A 24,252-nucleotide genomic window follows, 5' to 3' on the forward strand; every position below is an offset into this window, starting at 1 on the left:
CATCTTGTTTTCATTACTATGTGTTGCAACAATACATACAAGATCTTAAAACTTATTTTCATTGGAAGTGACAAGAAAGTGGTAATTTTTCAATTATTAGCAAAACCTTTCATCAATACATGTAAGAGGGCGCTATTTTGCTTTTGTCACACAAGGTACCAGTACTCCTTGTCAAAAGTGCATATTAACAGTACACAAATAAGTCCGTCAAAATTACCTACAAACAAATATTAGCCACTACTTTTGTCCAAACAAGCTGTTGAACATAATAAACAAGTAAAGAGTAGAACTTACTCCAAGAAAATGAAGAAAAGTTTGATATATATTTGTACACAGAGCTATAGAGACACTTCTGTTCTGCCTTGAATGACATCACACTTTGTCTCATGGAAATTTTCATTAGCATAAAAACTAAAATGTTGAAATTTCTCCCTTTTACTGCTACAAAGGAGGTGGAAAGTCATAGTAACATGACAAGAAAGCTGTTTGAAATGTATTTCAGCCGTCCAGACAGTAACTTACCCATCCCCATCCAGATCAGCCGAGCAGACCTCGTAACCGAAGGATTCTGCCAGCTGTTCTCCATATATGATCGACTGCATCGTCAAGTCCGTGCCATCTTGCTTGCTCAGCATGACCACGGCACCGATGGCGTTGTATCTCGGGGCACCGGATGCGATCAGAAAGTTAGGACCAAACTTGCCCGAGGTCACCGAGAAGCCTGAATGAGGGACAAGAAGGATGGATGAACACAACTGCTACAGTGGAATCCGGCGACCAGAATTAGAAGCTTTTACTGCGGTGGTGTCACGCTCGCACGCAAGCTGCACGCATTCTTAAAGACGATGCGTGCGCGCATTTTGGTATTCTTATTGGTTGAAGGAGCCCGGAGCACGTGCGCCCTATCTGAGTGTGACTCGCGTGAACCTTGCGCCACCGCAGAAAGTGACTGCCGTCGGATTAGTCTATAGACTTCGTGCATGAGTACCCCCTCATGTGGTTTCAGCGTGAGAGATAAGATAGACTTGAATGCATTGCAGCTGTAGGCCTGGCACTAATGCTAAAAAAGATATGGATCTGTTTACATTGTGAATAAGCTCAATACTGGATACTTCGTGTTTTGAAAATAAACTCTTCACATTGTCATGTGTGTGAGTATTGAGTAATACAACACTGGATCAATCATGGTTTCAGTGGGGCCTCTTACCCAGGTAGCTGTTCAGACCGACACCGGTCGAGTCGTCAAGCTTGGTGCGACTCTGGTCAAAGAACGGGGTGTCTGGATCGACGATGTTGGCTGCAAAGACACCCCCTCTCCAGTCTCCCGCACCTGGTGTTCCTGAGATGTATTCACCTTCTACGCCATCCTCTTCCTAATCAAACAAGTGTGACTGCACAATAAGCTCTGGCCATCTTGCATGAAAGTCTTGCATGAAATGATACAATTACTCACTTGATCGTGATTTACTCACTTGGTCGTGATTCATAATGCAACTTTATCCTCACTCCTACGCCCTGGAGACTCATTAAACTGACACAGGGCCACAGGCAGGGGTGATGCATAGTGACAGGTGTGTAGAAGCCCCCTAACTTTCTAAGTTCGTAGCGCACAAAAATACCACGTGACTGTAACATTACCACACATTATCTTGCCTCTATTCACAAAATTTCATAAACAATGTCACGAATTGTTACAAATAATTTTTGTCAAGTATTTAATATGTTTTGTTTGCTTTTTTTGGACAGTTACAATTTGGTATTACAGTTTTATGGGTGAGTTAGGGGGGTTCGTTTTTGGTCAATTTTTTTGGGGGACCTACTAACCGACCGACCGACACCCGAGTGACTTGTAGAAGCTCTGTTGCCAGAGCTTAAAAACCCACACAAAAAAAGAATGGAAAACTATGGGCTATTATCATAGTATCTGCATTCTGTGCCACATCGCGCAGTCAGTACACGCCATGCGCGCCAATTTCCATTAAGTGCATGAGACACATAGAGACACAATTTCCATTATGTGCATGAGACACATACCATACATATGGCCAGAGGGGTGTTTAAAAAAACCTGAAGTAAAATTGTTGAACAAAATAATTGAAAAGTTGTGAATGTTTGACTTGTTTTGACTTTTTGAAGTGGATAATGGCGAATATCCGCGTCCAGACCCCTAGCCGGTTTTAAACGTACTTGTTTAAAACAGGTCCAGCACATATTTATTGCCTTATTATAACATTTACTCCTCTAACAAAATATCCTCCCATTTCTACTACTGCAGCTGAACTGCTGAACCGAACCAAAATTCACGGAACACAGCCTTTGAGAACCAACCAAACCGAACTGAATTGTTCGGTTTGGATGTTTGGAAACACGATTTTAACGCCGCCTATTTTCACTGGACAATCACAATAATCAAAACTTAAAGTACAATTACCAAAGTTTACTTCTAATTGAAAGAAAACAATATTTTAGGCTGCAAGTTCTGACTTAAAATAAAAGGAAATTCTTGTACATGTACGTGCAGGCATGTACAACGCAACGCCACAATTATAGTTCCCACCCGTGTCGCGCCGTGCCACTGATGTCCACTTGACGTCGGGGGAAAAATGGTTTGGCAATGCTTCATGCACTCTCAATCACCATCGATGTGAAAAGAAGTAATATGAAAGGGTGATTTTAGGAAGGTTAATTTAGTCCGATATTAAAAAACTGTTACGTCTGGAAATTTGGCACAAACTTGGCAGAGTGTTCCCTAATGTCACGGTGGTACACTTGAATAAATGTCAAAAATTCCAACATAAACATTAAAAACACTCTTTAAAATTGACAGATTCTGATAAAACATTATTACTTCCAGCAAGATATTCAACATGTTTGTCAGAAAATTATTTTCTTATTCCAATTTGAGAGCATTTTGAAAGGGTTCACTTCACACTTAAAAAATAAAATTGGAAAATCGCGCCAAAAGTACAACTTCTCTAAACTTCATAATGGGTTGATAAACTCAAAGTTTACAAACGGGAATGTTTAGAGTATGATGACATTTCACTTACTGTGAAATTTGAGGTAAGATGTTTGTTACAGCAAAGGCACAAGAGACAAAAATATCAAAGCATGCCACTTTAAGGGCCGCACCAGGTTAGGGGAAAACAACATATCCTGGGTAAGCTCAAACGCAGAAGCTGGTTTCTATAGTCTGGTGCATGAAGCCCATTACCTGTGTGATGTAGAACCCAGTACCGGCCTGGCAGTAGCCATATTTGCTCTTGCCTAGCCCAATGTTGCGGCACATCTTCCACGGAACGCTGCGGAAGTCGTCCACTGTCAGATCGGCGTTTCTCAGGAAGCACTTGCCCAAACCGCTGATCTCTTCCGAGGACACTGTTTTGTAGCGATGGGCACAGATCTGAAGTAAAAAAAAAAACCAATCATACCAAAAAAGGTATTCTCTTTGATAGTCTAAAACAATAGTCCTGAGAGTTAATGATGTCATGTTTGTTTACATGTGCGCTTTCCTACGGGGAGTCAGGAAAGCGCACACGTAAACAAAGCGTGACGTCATTAGGTCTTAGGCCTATTGCAATATAGACATTTGTGCAAACGTTTGCAGACATTTGCTCTGAATATTTTACATCTGGCCAATGTTTGATGAAGTGATGACACCAAAGCCATTCTATCATAGTTATGTAAACATATTATGAAGCGCATGTACACGTAACTGTACATTTATACATGAATATCATATCTGAATATTGACTATATTCCCATGTTTGTAGCATTGCTAAGGGTGCTTGGATTGTGAGGTCTTTTTATTTAATTACTTAGATTAAGGATTTTTCAGGTCCCGAGGTTAGGCTGGTAGCAGGGTAAAAAACAACAAATGCCCTTTACGGCGTGTCCATAATGGTGCATCTAGGATTTGGACACAGTATTCGGATATGTATTCGTATTCGGAAGGCGATATTTTTTTTTGTCATCAAACGTGTCATGTTTTTCGGACGTGATTTTCAAATTTTGTTTTTTCAAAATCAACTTTTTTTTCAGGTGGTGATTCCGTAATCCAAGTTATATATATCTATAAAAAAATGGCCTGACTTTTGGGTCAATCCCTGGCTACATGTACATGACATTTCAAGGTTATTGGCTACTGACTACTATAACGCCCTTGAACAAAATAAAACCTGACAAATCAGGTGGACCCCCAACATACATGCAAGGCTTGTTAGCTCTCTTGGTTGAATGCCAGTACGGCGATCTGTAGATCGTAGGTTCAAACCCAGGTCTAATCAATTTCCTTGTTACATTTATAATTAAAATCATACTCAAATAACATATGCAGCTGTTGCTGTATGCGGAACATACAATGTACATGTACACACATTTACACATCACAGACCATGATGTTGGGGAAACTGAATACACTTTTTCTTGTACTGTATCAGGAAGATGGAATAAACTCCCATTCTAACTCACCGCTACTTTGCCACCACGCCCCTGACTTCTGACTGTCACGCCCAGCCACTGGTCGGTCTTATTCTCATTGGGATCATTCGCTGTGGACGTAAATATTTATCAGAGTAAACAACTAAAAGTATCTTCGATGTAGATGGTTAATAGCAAAACTTGAACACATTTCGACTTTGGTGAATAAATAACAATAGGGTACCAGATAGCGTTTTAAGTTGAGTTTTTACAAGTCCATCATAAGTCTAGACACACGTAAATCCAGTCACAAGTATAACAAAGAATCCTGTTGTGTTTGTTATGAGGTCAATATGCAAGAACTGGTACCCCCTCAACGGTAACCAACCAAAAAAGGAGAGTTGGGGAAGACCACTGGGAGAGACATTCAAACGCATTGCTGACGATACCTGGTGCGCATGCAAAGATACTATGGCTTTGTGAACATTTAGAATGAAATAAGTCATGTGTACATGTACTTCACGCCATACGCACTTGAACCAGTACGCGCACACAGTGTCCCATCCACAGCGCTCTCAAAAAGTGGTCGAAAGGCGCCCTCTCTTGTTTCCGCACGGGGCCCATAGTGACTGTAAATTACGTTGAACTACACCTTTTGAACAACCAATCACCTTTAACTAGATCTTACCATCGTCGTCTAATTTCAAGTCCTCGCAATCATCAACGAACGTACTGAGGGGGCATTTGAAGGCTGCCCCCGTCTTTGGTACCACAGCATCGGGGGATTCGTATGTTGGCGCACCGACTAAGACCCTGCAGACAAGATAAATGTGTCTAGTCAATAGGGAAAGAATATCAATGAGATACTTGTTTGAGAAATGATGGATACAGTAAGAGGGTGGTATACCCTAATACACCTGCTTAAAATAGTGCCCTCATATTGCGCTCGCCATATATTGTATCTCCAGAAGGTCAAAGTTGCATTCTCCGTGCTGTTTTCGAGTTTCAACCCGAAAAATTGATTCTTTTTCTCAATTGCTGTATTTCTAGCAACACAAAAGTTATTCACTTTTGATTGAGACATCGGCCAAAAACAAACTGGCCCAGGTTTAGTTATCGCATTATTACTTTACAATTTCAAATTATTGGCTGCCAGACAAAATTTCCATTCTCGCAGGATAGGCTGGTTTCCGCCCCACAATCAGTATGGATAATGCACAGACCGGGAGCCAGTCTGCTCGCAAAGCGGATTTGTTTGTGCCCAAAACAAACCCCTTTTTTTTCAAAGTGTTGCAGACGTCCAAAAAGAAAGGAAAAAAAGAGAGATTTTTTTGGGTCCAAATTAAAACATATTACAAGTTAAAAATTTATTTAGAAAAATAGGGAAAACGGTTTGTTGAAGAGCACGGGGGACGCAACTCAAGGGCGGATCCATGGCCCCGCTCCCCAAAAACAAACCCATTATATTTTGTTTAGTAACGTCGCAAAAACGGCAGCCATTGTGTACACCACCCACATATCAACAAAAGCAATACATTTGCAACCCTCCCCTTCCTTTTCATATTAAATTTGGGGTGGAACATTTTTGGACCCACTTTTTAGGAAACCAAATATTTTTTGCCCCCCCCCCCAAAAAATTGTGTTCTGGATCCGGCTTTGATGCAGCTTAAATGATAAACATTCACATACAGTGTATGAAGCTTTCATGGCTTTGCTTGACCTTCAAGTACAAGTGCCTTCACATAAGGGACATGTATTTATTTAAAAGCAAAGACAAATTTACATTTTGTAAGCATCACAATAATTATCGTTAAAATATAAACCATGTACTGTATAATAAGAATAGACGCAAAAGCGTTGTGTTACTGTTAGTCAACAGTACATTGTGTCAATAAAATGGAAGCCCTCTTGGAAAATTTGCCATCTTGGAGAGAAAAAAAACACCCGCCTTCTTCTTTAAAGAAATAACCTGGACGAGAAACAATTTTTTTTTTAAGTCGGCCTTAGATGAACATGTGCATGCCAAAATCGCATTGAAATAAATGACATGTTGAAACTAAATGACATGTTGCTGAGAGTGAAACTGAATTGACAATTTTAAATGTGACAACAATTGTTTCCTGAAAAGGAAACAATACAGACTTCCTGTTACATGCAGAGTAGTGGAGACATAATGTACTAAATACGATGTATGTTGAAAGCCCGGACAAATTTTGATAACTAAAATATGACTCTTGAAGTCTTCATAAGGTGGAATGTTGCGTCGGGATGATGTAATCAAATTAGGTTTGGCCCTTCACCGACATATAAACACTGTATACTCAGTGTGTTACCTCCCGAGTGAAAGTTGGAAAAAAATAACTCGGGTGGGACTCGAACCATGACCTCCTGCTTTCGAGTGCAGACATCTTACCACTCGACCACCGAGTTAATGTGATCGGTTGGCTGGTTCGAATCGGATGTACATAGCGGCGGGTTCCGCATTATAACTATTCATAAGATGGCATTTTGCATCGGGGTGATGTAAATATGACTCGTGATTACATTACATAGACTGAAACATAAGTTTACATATGTTTCCTGATCAGGAATGTAGTATTTCAAATATAACTATTGCCAAGAGTGTGGCCACAAATTTCAACAAAAAATAAATTCCTGGGCAAAAAAAGCTTCAGATTACACAGAGGAGACAGACAATACCGAACAAACTGAATTTGTAAACATTCTTCACCAGTGACTTCTTATATGCAGAATGGCATGTGCAATTTCTTCACTTTCTTGGTAAATGTATCATTGACATTCTTATGTCCTCATGTCATACAGCTGTCTTATGGTATATCCGCATTGTACATCACACGTTCACCTACATATGTTAAGGTATCCTTGCTCTATGGTATGACTAATCAAATTCACAGATACCATCTTCCTTGCTCATATGCAGTCATGAACCTACATCTTTCAGGGGCAGTCTCTATCATACAGTGTTGTACATGTATTCTCTCCTTGTATCTAATAACATCATGGGGTATCCATGCGCAATAATTGGCTGGAGGTCTCCAATGTATAAGTCAATTAAAGGTCTCCTCAAACTAAAGCATCAATAATTTTTGTGACTATATCATGCATGTACATGTACACAGTGCATGTAGAAAAAAAACCCTAGAGTAACAAATATTTACATGTACACGTACTGCAACCATATTGTACATATACGCCTGCTCTTTTTTTAAGCCAGGTTCTGCGTGCATACAGACCAAAATATTACTGCACAATAAAATGACAAATTCAACACAATAATTTGGTCACTATTTTTGCGTAGGGGGATGTAAATTTATATGTAAATATGTAATACGAAGGGCACAACCCACCACTGCATGATCATTATGTTTTCGCATTAATTTACTTTGTGACTATTTAATCTTTCATCCATGGAATGCTAATCTCTCCTCTCATCCATTATCATGGTAGAGATATACAGGGTGAGTAAAAAATACGAAACCCAAATGGCAGGACCAATTTTTGAATTAAGTTTTGCCTGTAGCACTTTCAAAATATAAGATATGAAAGCCCAGTCAATAAGCTTTCTTTTAGTAGAAGAATCAGTCAAATGGGGTCTACCCGATGTTCCCCAATACCTATGTTCCCCAAAATCCTCAGGGTTAGGGTTTAGGTTAGATGGTTAGGGTTAGGGTTGGGGAACATAGGTACATGTATTGGGGAACAAAGCTATTGGGGAACATAGGTATGCACCCATTCAAAGTACATTGTACTTTTCAAGTTACAGAATTTTGAACACAAACACTGTTTTAATGTTCTGTCCACGGACAGAACATTCAACAAAACGGAAACAATTCTCATTGGGATGCAAGTGCTAGATATCCTAGATTTTGAATGTACTACAGGCAAATCTTCATTTAAAAATTGGTCCTGCCATTTGGGGTATCGTTGTTTTTTACTCACCCTGTATACATACATGTACATACAGCACTTTTTTGCAATTTCCCCCCCCCCCCAAAAAAAAGCCCTCAATAAAACCTTGTCAGAAAAAAAAAGGTGTTTTTTTTTCTTTCAAACATTGTTCTGGGATTGCACCCATTTCTGGGATGTTTTGAATTGCACCCGAAATCAGCATCTGGGGGACGTTCTCATTCAGAAAATTGCAGCTCGCGATGTCACACACTGAACTGATGAATTATAGCAACCACGAGCACGTGCACGTCGTGTCAGCACTTGCGCACACCCATTCACGAATTTGCCCAATTACAAACCAACTACTTACAGAAATTTTTAAAAATGTGTCACTTGACACATCTTTGGAAATGACCTTCGTTTTTTTTTTTTTTTTAATATGACAGCATGTCAGAAGGACCAACTTCACAGAGAGTTTAGTGTCATTACCATCTTTGGTATTAAAGAAGTAAGCTTTTTTACAGTACATGTATTTTGGTTGGTCACTTTTTAGATAGCTGCAAAAGGTCCACTCTACCTTTAACCCTAAAGGGTTCATATGAACTACTAACGGGATGCCACACTTTGCACGGCAGTCGCTAGCTGGCATGGTCAGTGCGCCCTCAATTGATGTATTTTTGAGAAGGGGTTCATTATACAGTCAGGTTTCGAAATGCATACATGTAGTAGCTGGAGTTACCCAGCCCTGAGTTTTATCATTGGGTTATCTATTAGGGCTGGAGCGCATTTTTCTCGTAACTTGTAGTATTTGCAAAAAAAATTTGGAAAATGTTCAATTTTGTTCCCGTTACACACTAATTGCAACTGCAACTCACCCCAAACTTGCCTGGAATAACCATTACACAGGTCCTTGAAATAAAAAACGATCCACGATGAAGATTCAGCCTAACTTGACAACCTTGCTGGATTGGCCAGGACCGCTATTGGTTTGTGCACAAAAAAAATTGTGTACAATGAATGGCGGTCGATTAACAGGCACAGAGAGCGATCGCTGTCAACTACTCGTTTTGCCGGCTGCGCTGGCTGTTGGCGCGTGACGTCACGCGGAAGTGTAACACCCGTTGACTGTTTCATGTACTAGTATAAGGTTTACCACTCGCATCACAGCTTTGGTAATGGAACCGCAACCAATAGTGCATGAAACAGTCATCGGGTGTTACGCTTCCGCGTGACGTCACGCGCCAACAGCCAGCGCAGCCGGCAAAACGAGTAGTTGACAGCGATCGCTCTCTGTGCCTGTTAATCGACCGCCATTCATTGTACACAATTTTTTTGTGCACAAACCAATAGCGGTCCTGGCCAATCCAGCAAGGTTGTCAAGTTAGCGGTTATTCCTCCTGTTTTCACTGCAATTGTAGGCTGAATCTTCATCGTGGATCGTTTTTTACTTCAAGGACCTGTGTAATGGTTATTCCAGGCAAGTTTGGGGTGAGTTGCAGTTGCAATTAGTGTGTAACGGGGACAAAATTGAACATTTTCCAAATTTTTTTTGCAAATACTACAAGTTACGAGAAAAATGCGCTCCAGCCCTAATAGATAACCCAATGATAAAACTCAGGGCTGGGTAACTCCAGCTAACATGTAGTATGTTTTGGAGTGTTTTCACAGAGATTTGAATTATTTTTAGATTTTGAAAACTGTTAGATTTTGAAAATTGGTCTTTGACCTTGTATTTCTGAGTAACTTGGGATGAAGTTGGACCCAGAAGTCACTCTGTTTTGCTTTTAACATGGGTGATTATTGGGAGGGAAAATCACCCAACAGTCATCAGCTAACACCTGAACAAATTGAACAGAAAGTGAATGATGGTAAATCTAGCTTTAATCTGATGTGTGCCTTGGTCACATGTGAGAGTTGTGAGTATTTTCCCTGATTATTTTAAGTTGGGGCATTTATCATTGGTGCCCATGGGAATATATGTACAATATTACAAAGGCAGAAATGGTGTACCTTTACAAACATGTGATACTTTGTACAAACACAGGAAATGCCCATTGTGCGGTTAAGTCTGGCGGTCTGGCCCCATTCTGCGGTTTGTTTGACAGTTCAAGGGAGTGTTCCTTTTGTTGTTGTTTGTCCTGTAAAAGGTCATGAAGATTGTATACATGTGGCGCCAAGCATTGTCCACAAGAATAACAGAATTCTAGGTAAATGTATTCATTATAAGGATAACCAATTCAAACACCGCGAACACTGTGTACACACATAATGTACACTAAAATGTATGTGTGTAATGTGCAATGTTCATGTACTAGTACATGTATGAACATGTGTACGTGTTCTACATAACCCCAAGGACAGACACACAAAGGGAGAACAGATCCTTTCAGTCCTCGGGAGTTGGGTCTTCTGTTCAAAACGGTCCTCTGTAGGTTCATGTGCTTTATAGTCTACGGGAGAGTGTTACATTACAGGGACAAAGGGAAACACAAAGCATTGTCCTGGGGAGTATAGTAAGACAAGAGTGGGTGTGCGCAGCATAATCTATTGACACACTGTATGCCATACGCGCACATACATACATACATGTACAGAATGCTGACTTACTTTTTTATTATTAATGGTTTGGCCATTCAAACCACACGCCAAAAACAACATTGCAGACAATGGATTAATTGCATTAATCTCCTTATAGTTCATTCTAAGACAAATTTATACATGTACATGTATGTTTCAATATTTTAATAAAATTGAAACCAGCGTACAAACTTTACATCTCACAATTCTACTTCCATACAGTACATTTGTGCATGCCATTCTGTCCATACAATACCAACTGCGTGTAGTACTGTACAACACTGCATGTGGCATCACCAAATTTGGAGACGTCCAGCACTGTGTGCATCCAATACTCGGTGCACTGTATGACTGCATCAATCAGCATCATCTCACAGAGATTTGAATGGACACTTTCTTCTTGTCTGTCAACTTGTGGCAGTACATGTGGTCTAAGACATTGGTGGTTTGCTTAGAAAGGATGAGGACATTTTGGGGGAAGGGCAGGGCAATACTGCATCTCGTACAAAAACACACTATACATACATTGAAGAAAATATAAAATTCATATTAAAGTTAGGACAAATTCTAAGTTGAGGTGTTTTTGACTGTGAATGAAATTTCAATGGTCGAGAACAAGTCCGAAAATTTAGGACTCTCAATACTTCAACCTTATTTTAGGGTATTGAAAACATGCAACAAAAGAAAATAGACTGGCGCATGAACCGAACAGTCCACCACCCTTTTAGTACTGCATCAGTCAATTGTGTCAAAAGAAACATCTGGTACCAGTCTCTACATGTATTTCTACACATCTATCCATAGTCTGCCACCAAACTACCGAAGTGAAGAGGTCAGTCTTTTCAAACAGTTGGACATGTACCAGTCTAGTCTTAGGCTTCAAATTGAAATCACTTGGCTTCACTCTCAGGTGCAAAATACTGAAAAGAAGTCTCTTTTAAAAATTGAATTGAGACTTCAAACTTGGCTGGTGAAATACTGAGGATGTTGTCTTTGCCTCTTGAAAATTTTGGAGACTTTTGTCAGCTAAAGAGTGAGTAAAGTTGGCCTGAAAATATATTGCATGTGTTTCTGCACTCAAGGTCCCAGTCTGGTCGAGAACGTGATCTGCTTGTATTTCACAATTTAATTTATGACCACCAAATGGACGCAGCAGAGAATACATTATACATGACATGACAAGTGCATACATGTGTGTACAGGTACACTTACATGTACATGGACATCACTCATGCACACATCCTGGCTACTGTCATGACTGTAAACCATACATGACCTTGATAATCCTGTACTTTTTGAGTATTGTTGTCCCTTTCTTCTCTTTTTGAATTTGTATAAATAAGGCTTGGTTTCACCCGCCTTGCAGTGGATCTGGAGGCATCATCTTCTGTGTTTGCTAATACTTGCTCAATTAGTGATTTCTCCAGTTTTAATAAGTTTTCCTTACATTTGAGTTTTCAAATGGTATTACGTACAGTATCTTTAATGACCTGTTCAATAAAATGTGAAATGATGGATTTTTCAACTTAAAACCCATTGAAATATGATTTTTTTAATGGTGTTTTACTACGTCTTAGTTTTGCTCAAATTTTCTGGTTTGTCACAAAATGTAGCATGCGAGTTCCCACAACTTCCAAATTTTTTAGTGATCTTAAAATGGCATACATGTACAAATGGACTCATGTGTCACTTTGTTTTGACATTTCTTGATAACTCCCTGGAATTACATGTATTTCATCAGATTAACTAGGACTCTACAAATCATTTTTTCCAAGGCAGGATCATGTGTTTTACATGCAGTTTGTTTGTTTCCAATCATAACACCAGTGCTCAAAATCGAAAGAACTACATGTATGTTCAAAACCTAAGCTGTTGAACTTTCAGCTATATTATTGTATACATGTACACTTTTTGAGGAAACAGTGAAAAACCATGCACAACCGTTGGATCATGAAACACAAGTTACAAATGTAATAGGAGATGGATACATAGGCCTAATTCCTTATTTAAAAAAAAATCATTGGTTTCTTCTAAATGACAGCCAGCCAGATGAAATAATTTCCAGGCCCTAGTTTTTAGTAAAGTAAGCTGTATAGTAATAATTTGGTAGGTTCCTTTTGGGATAAATACAAATGATCCTATGTGCCTGTAAACGTGATCTTGTGACACTTGCCAGATCATGTCCAAATGCTGGGGAAAAAAAATGATGTCTGTACTGTAGAGTCCTACATTGTTACGTATTTGAACTACATGTAGGTGTTTGTATGGTAAATACAGATAAATGTCATTTATATTTTAAATATATTCTAATCAGTATGAACAGAAATATTAAAGAATCCTGCCCCTTCCAAAAATAAAGGAAATAATTTTAAGCCTAGGATGTTAATTTATTTATCATATTCATTTTAAACAAGTGAATTTTAATTATTATTGTTAATCAGCGACAGTGTTAATTTAATTAATAAATAAACAAAACAATGCAGGTTTTCAATGAGGACTCGACCTATTAGTACATGCAACGTAAAAAAAATATATACATTATTTTTATCTCAAATATGTGGTCATGGGCCACTTAAAAATTGGCAGTGACTATTGTTGCGGCAGCCTTAACGCAATTTTCAACTACTATCATATGGCATTGCAAAAACACTCATTGCAAATCTATATCAGCCGTCTGGTTCCCAGCTGACCTAGTATTCAACATTAAGATCTTTGGCTGTTGGAACCAGACTATCAACCGAATGGTTCTCGGGCTTAAGTTCCCTTTATCAAAAAAATGCTCCAAAGCCACTGATTACAAAGAAGAATATGAAATCTAGTATCTACTTATTAAATAAAAAGAACAATTTGATTCAAAACTTAAGAGTAAAAAACTATTAACCAGTTCACGCCAGGATTATTTTGACAAGAACGGAACGGGGTGCAGGATATATTTTCACTCAGCCTCAAGCCAGGTGGGTTGAAGCCATCACCCTCGGGCAGCACACTCATATTTCCGGCCTCGCTTGCTGCGAATGGATAGTTCCGGCATTGCTCCCTGCGTGTTTATCCGTCATCTGTTCCGAATACCGCAAAGCTTTTGCGTGTATACATGGCCTAACTTGTTAGAAAAAAAAATATAAAAAATTGCACGGCGCGGAGTGGATCCTGAAATCTTCAGTATATTTCATTTCATTTCATTTTATTTAGTCATCATAAGAACATAAAAAGTATTTTCCAAGTCAGTAAAAAACATTAAAACCAAAAAAATACAATTCTAATAATTACAACAGCCACTGTGGATACAACAAATAAAAATCCAGTAGGCAATTTAAAATTAAAAGGAAAAAAAAGACATGACAAAAAGAACCCATACTACCATAGTAGTTGAACGTTTAACCAACCGAAGTGCCCTGGTTGGACGGGCAGTTATAAATGTGATAATAGATTCGCAATGGTGTTTTTGCAATGCCGTAACGATAGCACAGTTGAAAACTGCATAACATTTGATGTATTTATCATATTTATCTTGAACTTGTGAATGTTTATGTCGAGCGCAATTGGTCGATCTGCGCGATCAGTCAATCGCATTGCGTGATGGGCAATGATGGGTCGATTCTGTAGGATATCTCGGACTTTACTTACCTTTTTAAAAAAATCCTCCAGAGTTTGACTTAGAAAGAAAAGGTGTTCGACTGGTTGCAGCGCAATCGTCCGATAGCATCATGATCGACCGATAGCGCAACGTGATTGACCGATGGCGAACGTCGACCAAACATGCCCAACAATTGGCAACATTTATAATCAGTGACAGTGTTCATTGTTATAAACAAAACAATGCAGTTTTTCAATGAGAACTTGAATACTAGTAGTACTAATATTACAATATGCAATGTAATTATGTATAAATTAGTTAACTCAAATATGTGGTCAATGGCCGGTTAAAAACTTACAAACTGCCTTCATAACCATTGGTGGGTGACGGCGGACTTTTCGTCACTGTGTGTTCGGCAACGGAAAGCCCAAACGCGCTGTCAAGCGGCCCTTCCTTGACGATCGGTAGCCGAATCTCTAAATTGGAGCACTCAATTCTAACAATCTGTAGACCTACGAAAACTAAAAGAGCGGAGCACAGGCATCCTCGTTGCCGTATCGTCCCCATCTTGGTGAAATTGTGAAGAAGAGTACTGGAAAATCCTACCTAAAAATACAAAAACCCGCGACTAAATCAGTGCATCAGTGCGATGTGTCACACATTTTCAACGAAAGTAAATGTAATGCACATACATTGTGTATTATTCATCCGAATTCCACAGACAAGGTCAGGTCACGACCTTTGTGCTAGAATGGAATAGTAAACGAAAACAAGGACATTTTACGTCATCAAAAGTAACATTTTCAAAATGTAACTCGAAAAAGGTTTATCCCAATAATTAATCTGGTCCTTTTATGGGCTAAAACTAAATAATATTACATTTATCAACAAAATAAAACGGCCCCACAGGTTCCTGTGGTTTGCGGTTATGGTTTACAAACCCGGTTTCTTCACCGGCTTCGTCTGCGTCTATTCTCACACCTGACTTCGGCACATAAAAATGAAGAAAAAAACACCAACCATTGGCCTTTTATGATAGAATGCATTTCTTTGTCACAAACAAAGGCGCAATATTGTTCTGAAGTTGCCCAAGCGAGCCTTAGCGAGGGGACTTACTTGTGAACCCTGGGCTGAAGCCGCAATGGAGACGAAGCCAAGATTTGTAAATTTACTGTTAAAGTTAGCAAGTCCAAAAAGTGCGCCCTCTCTTGTTACGGATTGGCTCTGTAGTGCTGTCACGCCCCAACTATCGCATCGGTCCCAACTATAGTTGGGACTGTCCCAACTATAGTTAGGACTGGAGTTGCGCCGGATGCTTGATAGATCTTGTTGGATTAAATGTTCCGCGGCGCTGGCACCGTGTATTCGTCGTGCATGCATGCCGCAAGGCTGGCCGGTCACGTGGTACTGCCTAGTTGGATGAGTTGTCCAGCTGCTGGGTTTTATTATCCAGCAACATTTTGCAAAATTCAAAGATTGCCATGGCCGGCCAACTATAGATGGGCCCCACCCATAGCTAATGTCAAAGGTCCCAAGTCGGACATGTAAGCCAATGTAAGCAGAGCTGTAGAGAATGTTTTATAGTCGTACATCAATTGTAAACTATAGTTGAGACTGCCAAATAAAAATATTGCAGTGGTCCAACTACAGATGGTCCCCACCCATAGATCATTTCATTGGTCCCCAGTAAAGTCAGATGTGTATTAGAGTTGTAGGGAATGTTTTATAATCGTACAACAATGTACACTATAGTTGGGACCGCAAAATACAAAGATTGGGATGGCCCAACTATAGATTCGCCCCATAGCTAATTTCAGTGGTCCCCAGTAAAGTCAGACGTGTATCAGAGCTGTGGGGAACGTTTTATGGTTGTACATCAATGTAAACTATAGTTGGGACACCGCAAAATAAACAGATCGGAGTGGCCCAACTATAGATGGGCCAGCCCAACAATGGAACTTACAGTTGGGACCGTCCCAACTATAGTTGGGACAGCTCAACTATAGTTGGGCCAGCCCAACTGTGGAACTACAGTTGGGACCGATGCGATAGTTGGGGCGTGACAGTAGAGAGTAGAGTAGAGTGGGACATTTTTCGACACCAATTTACCAAATTTCCTCTGATAATGTTGGCTTCCATGTTAAAGGAGCACCAAGCCAAACAGGCTACAAGGAAAGAGCAGCAAGGTATGGCCCAATTGGAACAAACTCATAATGTTTAGGAGAAATCGTTTTATCGTAAAGTTTATGAACGATTACTGACACACTGTCATGACTGTGTCACTGAGTGATGTTTTTGTTTGTGGCACCTGGTAGCCCAGGTTGGACAAAGTCTTCATTGCAATACGACTAACGTCCAGGACAAGACTTTTCTACATGAAACCATACAACATTTTTACCAGAGTTTTGTTATGTTTTACCTCGTTATAGAAGCTAATATTTCACGCCTACATACTCTATGTGTCCTTATCTGTTAGCACGCTGGGTTCAGGAAATCCATATGCGATGCTGACTGACGTTAATCAGGAAAATAAACTCCAAAGCAACGTTAAACTTGTACGTGTTTGTAGTCGCTTTTCATCAGTTTATTCCCAGAGTCGTACGTCATGTACAATGTACATGATATGTACAAATGTACGTGCGTACAATCCGAAAGCGCGCACGCACGCTAAGCGCCCTCATTTGTTTAGTTTTGGTTGGAACCGTGACGTCACTCCAGCCAACCGATGTCAGGAAAACGCTCAACCAATGACCAAAGCCGAAACGTGTTTCTGGTAACTGGCGCGAAAACACGCTCGGTCATTGGATTAGCGACCGCACCTTCAAGTAAGTGCGCGTGCGTATGAGGGTGGTTACTAAGCAAATCGCGCGTGCGCACTGCATATTCATGCAGCATAGTCTGTCCCCCGGACCAGATGTGATAATGAGCGTCGAGAATAATTGTCCGGTCTAGGGAACCAGACTACACGCTGCACCGTACAGACGTACATGATGTACGACTAGAATAGACTCGGCGGTGAGAAACTGATGAAAAGAGACTAAACGCGTACAAGTTTAACGATGCTTTCGAGTTTATTTTCCTGAATGACGTCAGTCAGCATCGCATATGGAATTCCTGAACCCAGCGTACTAACAGATAAGGACACATAGAATACTACGACGTAAAAATTAGCTTCTCCAACAAGGTAAAAATATTGAAATTATTGGTCAGAAATGTTTTCGTTCGGTTGTGAGCACATGTGTACTCAGGACTCCCTCCGTAACGTAGGGAGGAAAGGGAGTCCACCAGGGCTATGGCACCTGGCAGATATCACAAAGGGGCGTGGCTAGACTTACAATTTTAATTGAAAGGGGTCCGTAAGAGACAGGCTCAACCAATTTTCTTACTAGATTTGGATTTTGTCAGAGTATACCATGCATTTTCTCTGTGTCATTGTTTTGAAGCATGTTCAGTGTAATGCCATGTGTACATGTCATGATGAATGTTGTTTATGCCTGACCCAAGTACGACTACGAGATTTAACGGGAAAATTCGGCTATCCGATCACCACTTACCTGCCGCCAAACATCCAAATTTTCACCTCACCTTGTGATTTTAACCAAGAGGAATCCAGGAAACAGTGGACATGTGAAAAAAAATTAGTAAAAATGTGTTTTTAGAGCACATTTTGCATGCACACATGTAGTGCAGATCTGAGTTTGAAGCAGCCGGTCAAAACTGATTGAAGTGTCTGGAACAGCGGTACGTTATACGCATGACATCGATAACCATGACGTCGCATGAGCCGGCCAATGATAGTGCAATACGTCATTATGAATATTTATTTTCTCATGAATATTTAGTTTATTTCAATGGATACTTCAAATACGTCCAAAGATTACTTATTGCAACAGCGATCGTGCGCGGCCTAGCGGTTGAGAGTCTCGTGTATCAAGCAAGCGTCCGAGGTTCGAATCTCGATGAAGTAAGTGACTGATTGATAAATAGAAATTAAGGAAAGGAGAGGGTGAGAGTAGAGGAGGGAAAGTGGAGGGAATAACCATAAAAGATGTAACTTTTGGCGCTAGAAAATTAATTGAAAAAAGTGGTGATCGGGTAGCCGAATTTTTCCGATTTAACATTGATTTTACTTTATAAGTTAAGGCACTGTAAGTGTACTAAGGTATACATGATTGACATGTTCCCCCTTTTTCTTTCAAATTTTAAATTTATGATGAGTAGAGAAGAGACGGAAGGAAGCAACCATGGCAGCAATCAATGTGACAAAGGCATTGGTTGGAAACGTCAACAACAGGTAACTTAGAGGCTGACCAGACATTTTATGATCGTTTATTAACCCTAACTCCTTAGGCCTTTTTGCTAGGATGTAGCCTCAATCCTGCAAAATCCTCCAATTGGCCTCATGGAAAAATAGCATATAGCCTCAATCCTGCAAATTCCTCCGTTATTTCTTAAATATGGTCGATGGAGGGATGACCACTGCCTGAATCCTGCAAAATCCTCCGGCCATGACTGTCAATAGGCTGAGGCAGAGGCAGTGACATCCTGGAGCAGTGCGGAGGATGTCAAGTATAATCAAGGACTAAATTTATGCACGGCTGAGCATAAACAACACAAGGTCGGCCCAAGACCTTGACACAGTGCGTACTCCGAAATCAGCAACGTACTTTTGCCATGTAACCTCAATCCTGCAAATTCCTCCAATTTGCAAAAAGGATTTTGGAGGATTCAGGGCGGTTAGGGTTAAACATGATTAACTGACAGGGCATTTTTGCCTGATATATTGTGGTCAAATGTAATAAAGTCAGCCCAAAGCACTCGGTATTGTACATGAAGAATTGATACCATGGAAACCCTAAATTAGCATTTGTGAGGCCTTATTTGATGTTGTTAAAGTCATGATTAACCCAAATGTAAATCAACTAGCACCTTCCTAATCTAATGGTCACCTACTTGACCAGAGAATGCACCAGAGACATAAATTGTGGTCATTTCTAAGCACTAAATACATCAGTGTGTCCTCCTACTCCTAGAATCTGCATGTGTCTAGGTACAGATGGATCAGCATTCTTTGTCCAAAATTCCTTTGATGATGCTAACAGTTTGACTGCAGAATGCTACTTGGTTTAAATGACTGTTGGTGTGCAATCTTTGTCCATTCTGTCGACCTCAGTCAGGATGATCCATTTGTGCAAGCCTCGTGTCAGACCTGTTGGGGAAACTATCCACGCATCTTAGAATAGACCCCTGGCACAAAGCGCCCTTTCTGATGGCACATTTTGTCATAAATTTGGACACAGTGAAAGTACTAAATGTCTACTGTGGCATACAGTACCGCTGAGGAACAAGACCTGCCCACAGTGAGTGCGTTCTATGCAAGGGGTCTATCGTGGTGCTGTTTAGGGAATTCCACAACTATCGTTGGAACTGTCCGAACAATAGTTGGGGCTGACCATAGAGCTATATTAAATTACTAGAGCGCTGACCCATGTACAAAGTGATGCCTGCTGGGCGCATCCATGTTTGTGCACAAACCTATGGAAAACTGGAAATTGTGTACGGCTTTTGTACGGCTATTTGCATATCTGCGTTTGTATTCTATACAGGTGCGTTAACAAAGTCGATACCCCCAAAACCAAAACGCACGATTTAGCAAATGAGCATTTGATGCAAACTGCAACGCGTGCGTGTATCCGCTGCAGATGATGATTACCGTGATGTTTTTTTTTAAATCGTCGTGACGCGCTTAAAGGGAATATACATCATTTGCTTTTGCTGTAATTTTCAGAAATGGATGGAATTGGGGGGTTGGAAATATATAGCAAATATAGTTACACTGACTTTTTTGAGGTTTTGGGTTCGAAAAAGCTATAAAAACCAAGAAAAACGATCATTTTCCTGTAGTCTGGTTCCCTGACTCCATATAAGAAGAAACAGAGCAGTTTACATACATTGGGGAATTGTAAGGTCAGGGAACCAGTCTAGCTGGCTCGTACCCGTTCATAGGTTTGTAATCGATTGCAAACAAGTGCGATGGTCAATTGGGGCCAGTATTTGAAAAAAAAAGCCAGTTGTTTCCAACGCTGATTGGCCGATCAGCGTTGGAAATTGATACAAAAATACCACTTTTCTTGAAAATGGCAGTATACCAGGTGCCATGATTTTACAGGATGCTTTACACTGTCATTCACTAACAGTCCAGCAAGGTATTTCAAAATGATTTGGTAGTTTTATTTTTTGATGTTTGCAAATGATGTATTTTCCCTTTAAGTTGTTTGCGTACGTTCTGCTTGCGCGTTGCATTTAGAGTACACTTTTAAAATTCAAACCATCTAATTTCATTATGTTCTACAAACACGCAGAATTAAAAATGTCTGCGCCCAGGATGGCTTCAGAGCATCTCCGCGTGCAAGAATCAGGAGTTAGCGCTCTAGTAATTTAATATAGCTCTATGGGGCTGACCCAACTATAGTTGGCACCATTTCCATAGTTGGGGCGCAACAGCCATCTTAGACTTGGGGACTTTGCTTTTAGGCCCCCCCAAAAAAATATTCGGTCTCTGGTCAGACCAAAGTTCCGGAATTGACGCGGTGACACGGCTTTTTTTCTTTTTTTTCAAGTTGGATTGTACAGACAAGGTGGGGTACTATTTTGCTTTTTTGGTGTCCTCATGTACATTGGTGTCCTTCATAATTTGCTTTGGTGCTCTCGATCATTTGCCGTGGTGCAATTTCCCATTCCTTGGTGCTCTTTAGTAAAAAAAAAAATTGAGGAGGTGCAGCAATAGAGGGCGCTGTTGGAGCTACCGCGGAACATTTTGGAAAAAAAAAGATTGACGCGCATGATTAAAATCGACGCGCGCGCTGATTTTTTTATGTGGCCTTATTGCATGAAAATGGGAATGACTAGATCTATGTCTTCATTTTACTGTTTAATAATACAATTGCCAAACAAATTGAACCCTTTAAGATGCCTGCCATTCAGTACCTTTCAAAATGACCGTATCATTGACTTGGTTGTTTTCAGAGTGTCCATGGCCTATGTCAATGAGAAACGTCTTGACGCGGAGGCTAGGCAGCTACAAGCCAACGCAGCACAGTTTGCCAAACAGAGCATGCAGTGGCTATCTCTCATTGAGAACTTCAACACTGCACTCAAGGTATGTTTGCGAAAAAGTGGCATTGTTAATACACAATTTATTTTTGGAGGTTATTCGAATTCATTTGGTAACGCTTCTCAAAACCCTTGTCCCCACCCTATCCAGCACTGCCCCGCCCATCCACTACTCCCTTCCTATCCATCACTGCCCCTCCTATCTACCACTGCCCCTCCCTTCAACCACTGTCCCTCCCGTCCTCCACTTTCCCACCCAGCTTCCACTGCCCACCCTTACACCAATGACCACCCATCCTCCACTGACACACACACCCATCCATCACTTCCCCATCACCACAGCTCCACCCATTCAACACTGTTCCACCCTTCAACCACTTTCCCTTCTTTCAACCGCTGTCCCTCCCATCCTCCACTTCCCCACCCTTACACCAATGACCACCCATCCTCCACTGACACACCCATCATCACTCCCCCATCACCACTGCTCCACCCATCCACCACTGCCCCTCCCATCTATCACCACCCCACCCTTCAACCACTGCCCCACCCATCCTCCACTGCCCCACCCTTACACCAATGTCCCACCCATCCATTAGTCTATGTAATAGACCCATTGCAAATGCCATGGGTCTATGATATGTGAGCAGATTCGCTGATTAATTAGGCAAGACCCCGCCTCTTGACCTCCTAGATTTTGACCAATCAGCGGGCGCTTTCTATATCGGGTCTTCGGTCATTCAATGGATTAAAAAAGCCCTGCGTCACGCGCTCTGTATATCATGTTACGCGATAACGCGCCCGGCTGTTATTGCATTACAAAACACTGCATTCGAATTGACCAACCAAACATTTAGTCCTGATTTTGGAATGAAATGACGTCATGATTTAGTAAAGTCGACTCCGATTGGCTGAGGCGCGAGATCGCATGGTAAATTTGCATGCTTTGATATATCAGACGTTAGACAGGAGTCTGGGCTCCGTGGATAACGGGTGATACTCAGACTACCCATCCATCACTCCCACTTCACAACTGCTCCACCCATCCACCACCACCCCTCCTATCTACCACTGTCACCTCCCACCCACCCACCCACCACTGCCCCTCCCATCCACCACTGCCCCTCCCATCCACCACTGCCCCTCCCATCTACCACTGCCTTTCCCATGTACCACTGCCCCTCCCCTCCACCATTGCCCCTCCCTTCCACCACTGCCCCTCCCTTCCACCACTGCCCCACCCATCCACCACTGCCATTTCACCCCACTTCGTTTATCCACAATTTTAGATAGACATTCTGCAATCTGGGATTTGTATGTAAGCTTCATTTGTTGGTTCAACAGGAACTCGGTGATGTAGAGAACTGGGCAAAGAGCATTGAAGTTGACATGCACACGATATCAAGTGCCATGGAGTATGCACTCAAAGGTCTGTGGTCTTCTTTATGCTTTGTTTGGTTATATCTAGCTCTAAAAGCATTTGACCTAACAGTTGGATAAAATTCAACCACAAATTCTGTTGTGCAAATACTAAATTTGGTTCCTTTTGGTGTATATTTTCAGATACCTGATGATGACTGCTTGTGTCTCTTTATGGAAGCAACACCACGTATTGTGTATATAGAGGTTAATCACCGAGTACTTTAAATACTGCTGTAATTACTCCATTATTCCACTGTTCAAAAGGCCAGTCGCCTATGTGCTGACATGCCCGAGGTTAAAGAGGTTGTGGAATGCTGACGTTTTGTTTTTTATATTTTTTTATTGTAGAGTAGACCCATAATGACAAACTCCCATTCTTGTGTAATGTGCGTTTATATGTTTATAAAACTGAAATTCATCGAGTAATTTGTTGGTCGGCGAGCGCATAATTGAAATCAACAGTCGTTGGGTTCTTCGTAAAATCAGAAAAATCACGACGTAATAAACAGGACTCGTTTATACTATGCTGCATAGGGAGTCCTGTTTATTACGTCACGATTTACTATGTTTTGTTTGCTGCCCCCAATGACGACTTTTACACAAATTGCACGTTTGGGTCGAAACAGGTCCTGAAAAACAGCTCTCAAGAGTACCTTTTGTATTCATTTCATGACAGAAACAATAGTCGTTTTTATTTCATCACGCCTTAGGCTACATATAACCGAAAAATGACGGAAATGTCTTCGAGCATTCCACAACCTCTTTAATATAAATCATTCAATATCACACAATTTGTATGTTATGAGTTTTGTGATACCATACCTGCTTTTCCCTCTGGTGTGGACACAGGTTTGTGGTGTCATCACAGGAATTTAGAAAATAGAGGAATTTGGACATTAATTATTAATGAACTGAACACCAGTTAAGCTAATTAAGTTCTGTCAACTGGCTACATTGTATTGCATTATGTATTACATTGTGTTTATTCACTTATATGAATCCATAAACCCATTGAGTGCTTGGGGAGTTTCAAGCGCTTTGGTGACTAATGAGTTAATAACAAGTGGATAAAAGAATGGTGCCTATTGTTTATATAGATTCTGTGTATAGATGGCTCTGCTAAAATTGGGAGCCAGACTCGTGTGTGGTTTTTACCTTTTATGAATTGCATTCTCTGCTATTACAAAGTGACAAAAACATACCAACCATTTTGCATGTTCACAAGCCACAAGGCAAGA

The 24,252-nt window shown here is 40.7% G+C and overlaps 2 protein-coding genes across 4 annotated transcripts in view; one reads left to right on the top strand and one right to left on the bottom strand.

The window, feature by feature from the left end:
• LOC119719140 (integrin alpha-6-like) overlaps nt 1–15,220 on the bottom strand; it is a 57,189-nt gene extending 41,969 nt beyond the window's left edge. Inside the window, exons 1-6 of one of the 3 annotated variants that reach the window (XM_038188462.1) lie at nt 14,838–15,220; nt 5,108–5,232; nt 4,471–4,550; nt 3,215–3,403; nt 1,208–1,373; nt 523–721 (exon numbers count right to left, since the gene is read on the bottom strand). In XM_038188462.1, the coding sequence (XP_038044390.1) occupies nt 523–721; nt 1,208–1,373; nt 3,215–3,403; nt 4,471–4,550; nt 5,108–5,232; nt 14,838–15,046 (968 nt within the window). In that variant the 5' untranslated portion in view covers nt 15,047–15,220. The remainder of the gene's footprint in view (nt 1–522; nt 722–1,207; nt 1,374–3,214; nt 3,404–4,470; nt 4,551–5,107; nt 5,233–14,837) is intronic. The other 2 variants (XM_038188463.1, XM_038188464.1) reach the window with 2 other exon arrangements.
• Nucleotides 15,221–16,521: 1,301 nt separating this feature from the next.
• Nucleotides 16,522–23,381, top strand: LOC119719825 (biogenesis of lysosome-related organelles complex 1 subunit 1-like). Its single transcript, XM_038189320.1, has 5 exons — nt 16,522–16,665; nt 18,701–18,773; nt 21,506–21,638; nt 22,937–23,021; nt 23,156–23,381. The coding sequence occupies exons 1-5, from the start codon at nt 16,605–16,607 to the stop codon at nt 23,161–23,163; spliced, it is 360 nt and encodes a 119-aa protein (XP_038045248.1). The 5' UTR covers nt 16,522–16,604; the 3' UTR covers nt 23,164–23,381.
• Nucleotides 23,382–24,252: the final 871 nt, after the last annotated feature.

The sequence above is a fragment of the Patiria miniata genome, unplaced genomic scaffold (genome assembly GCF_015706575.1).
Source record: "Patiria miniata isolate m_02_andy unplaced genomic scaffold, ASM1570657v1 HiC_scaffold_8, whole genome shotgun sequence".
NCBI classification, from domain to species: Eukaryota; Metazoa; Echinodermata; class Asteroidea; order Valvatida; family Asterinidae; genus Patiria; species Patiria miniata.

Coding starts and splice junctions, on each gene's coding strand:
- LOC119719825 (XM_038189320.1), top strand. CDS start 16,605: ATGTTGGCTTCCATGTTAAAGGAGCACCAAGCCAAACAGGCTACAAGG. Junction 18,774..21,505: donor GTTGGAAACGTCAACAACAG/GTAACTTAGAGG, acceptor GGTTGTTTTCAG/AGTGTCCATGGCCTATGTCA. Junction 21,639..22,936: donor ACTTCAACACTGCACTCAAG/GTATGTTTGCGA, acceptor TTGGTTCAACAG/GAACTCGGTGATGTAGAGAA.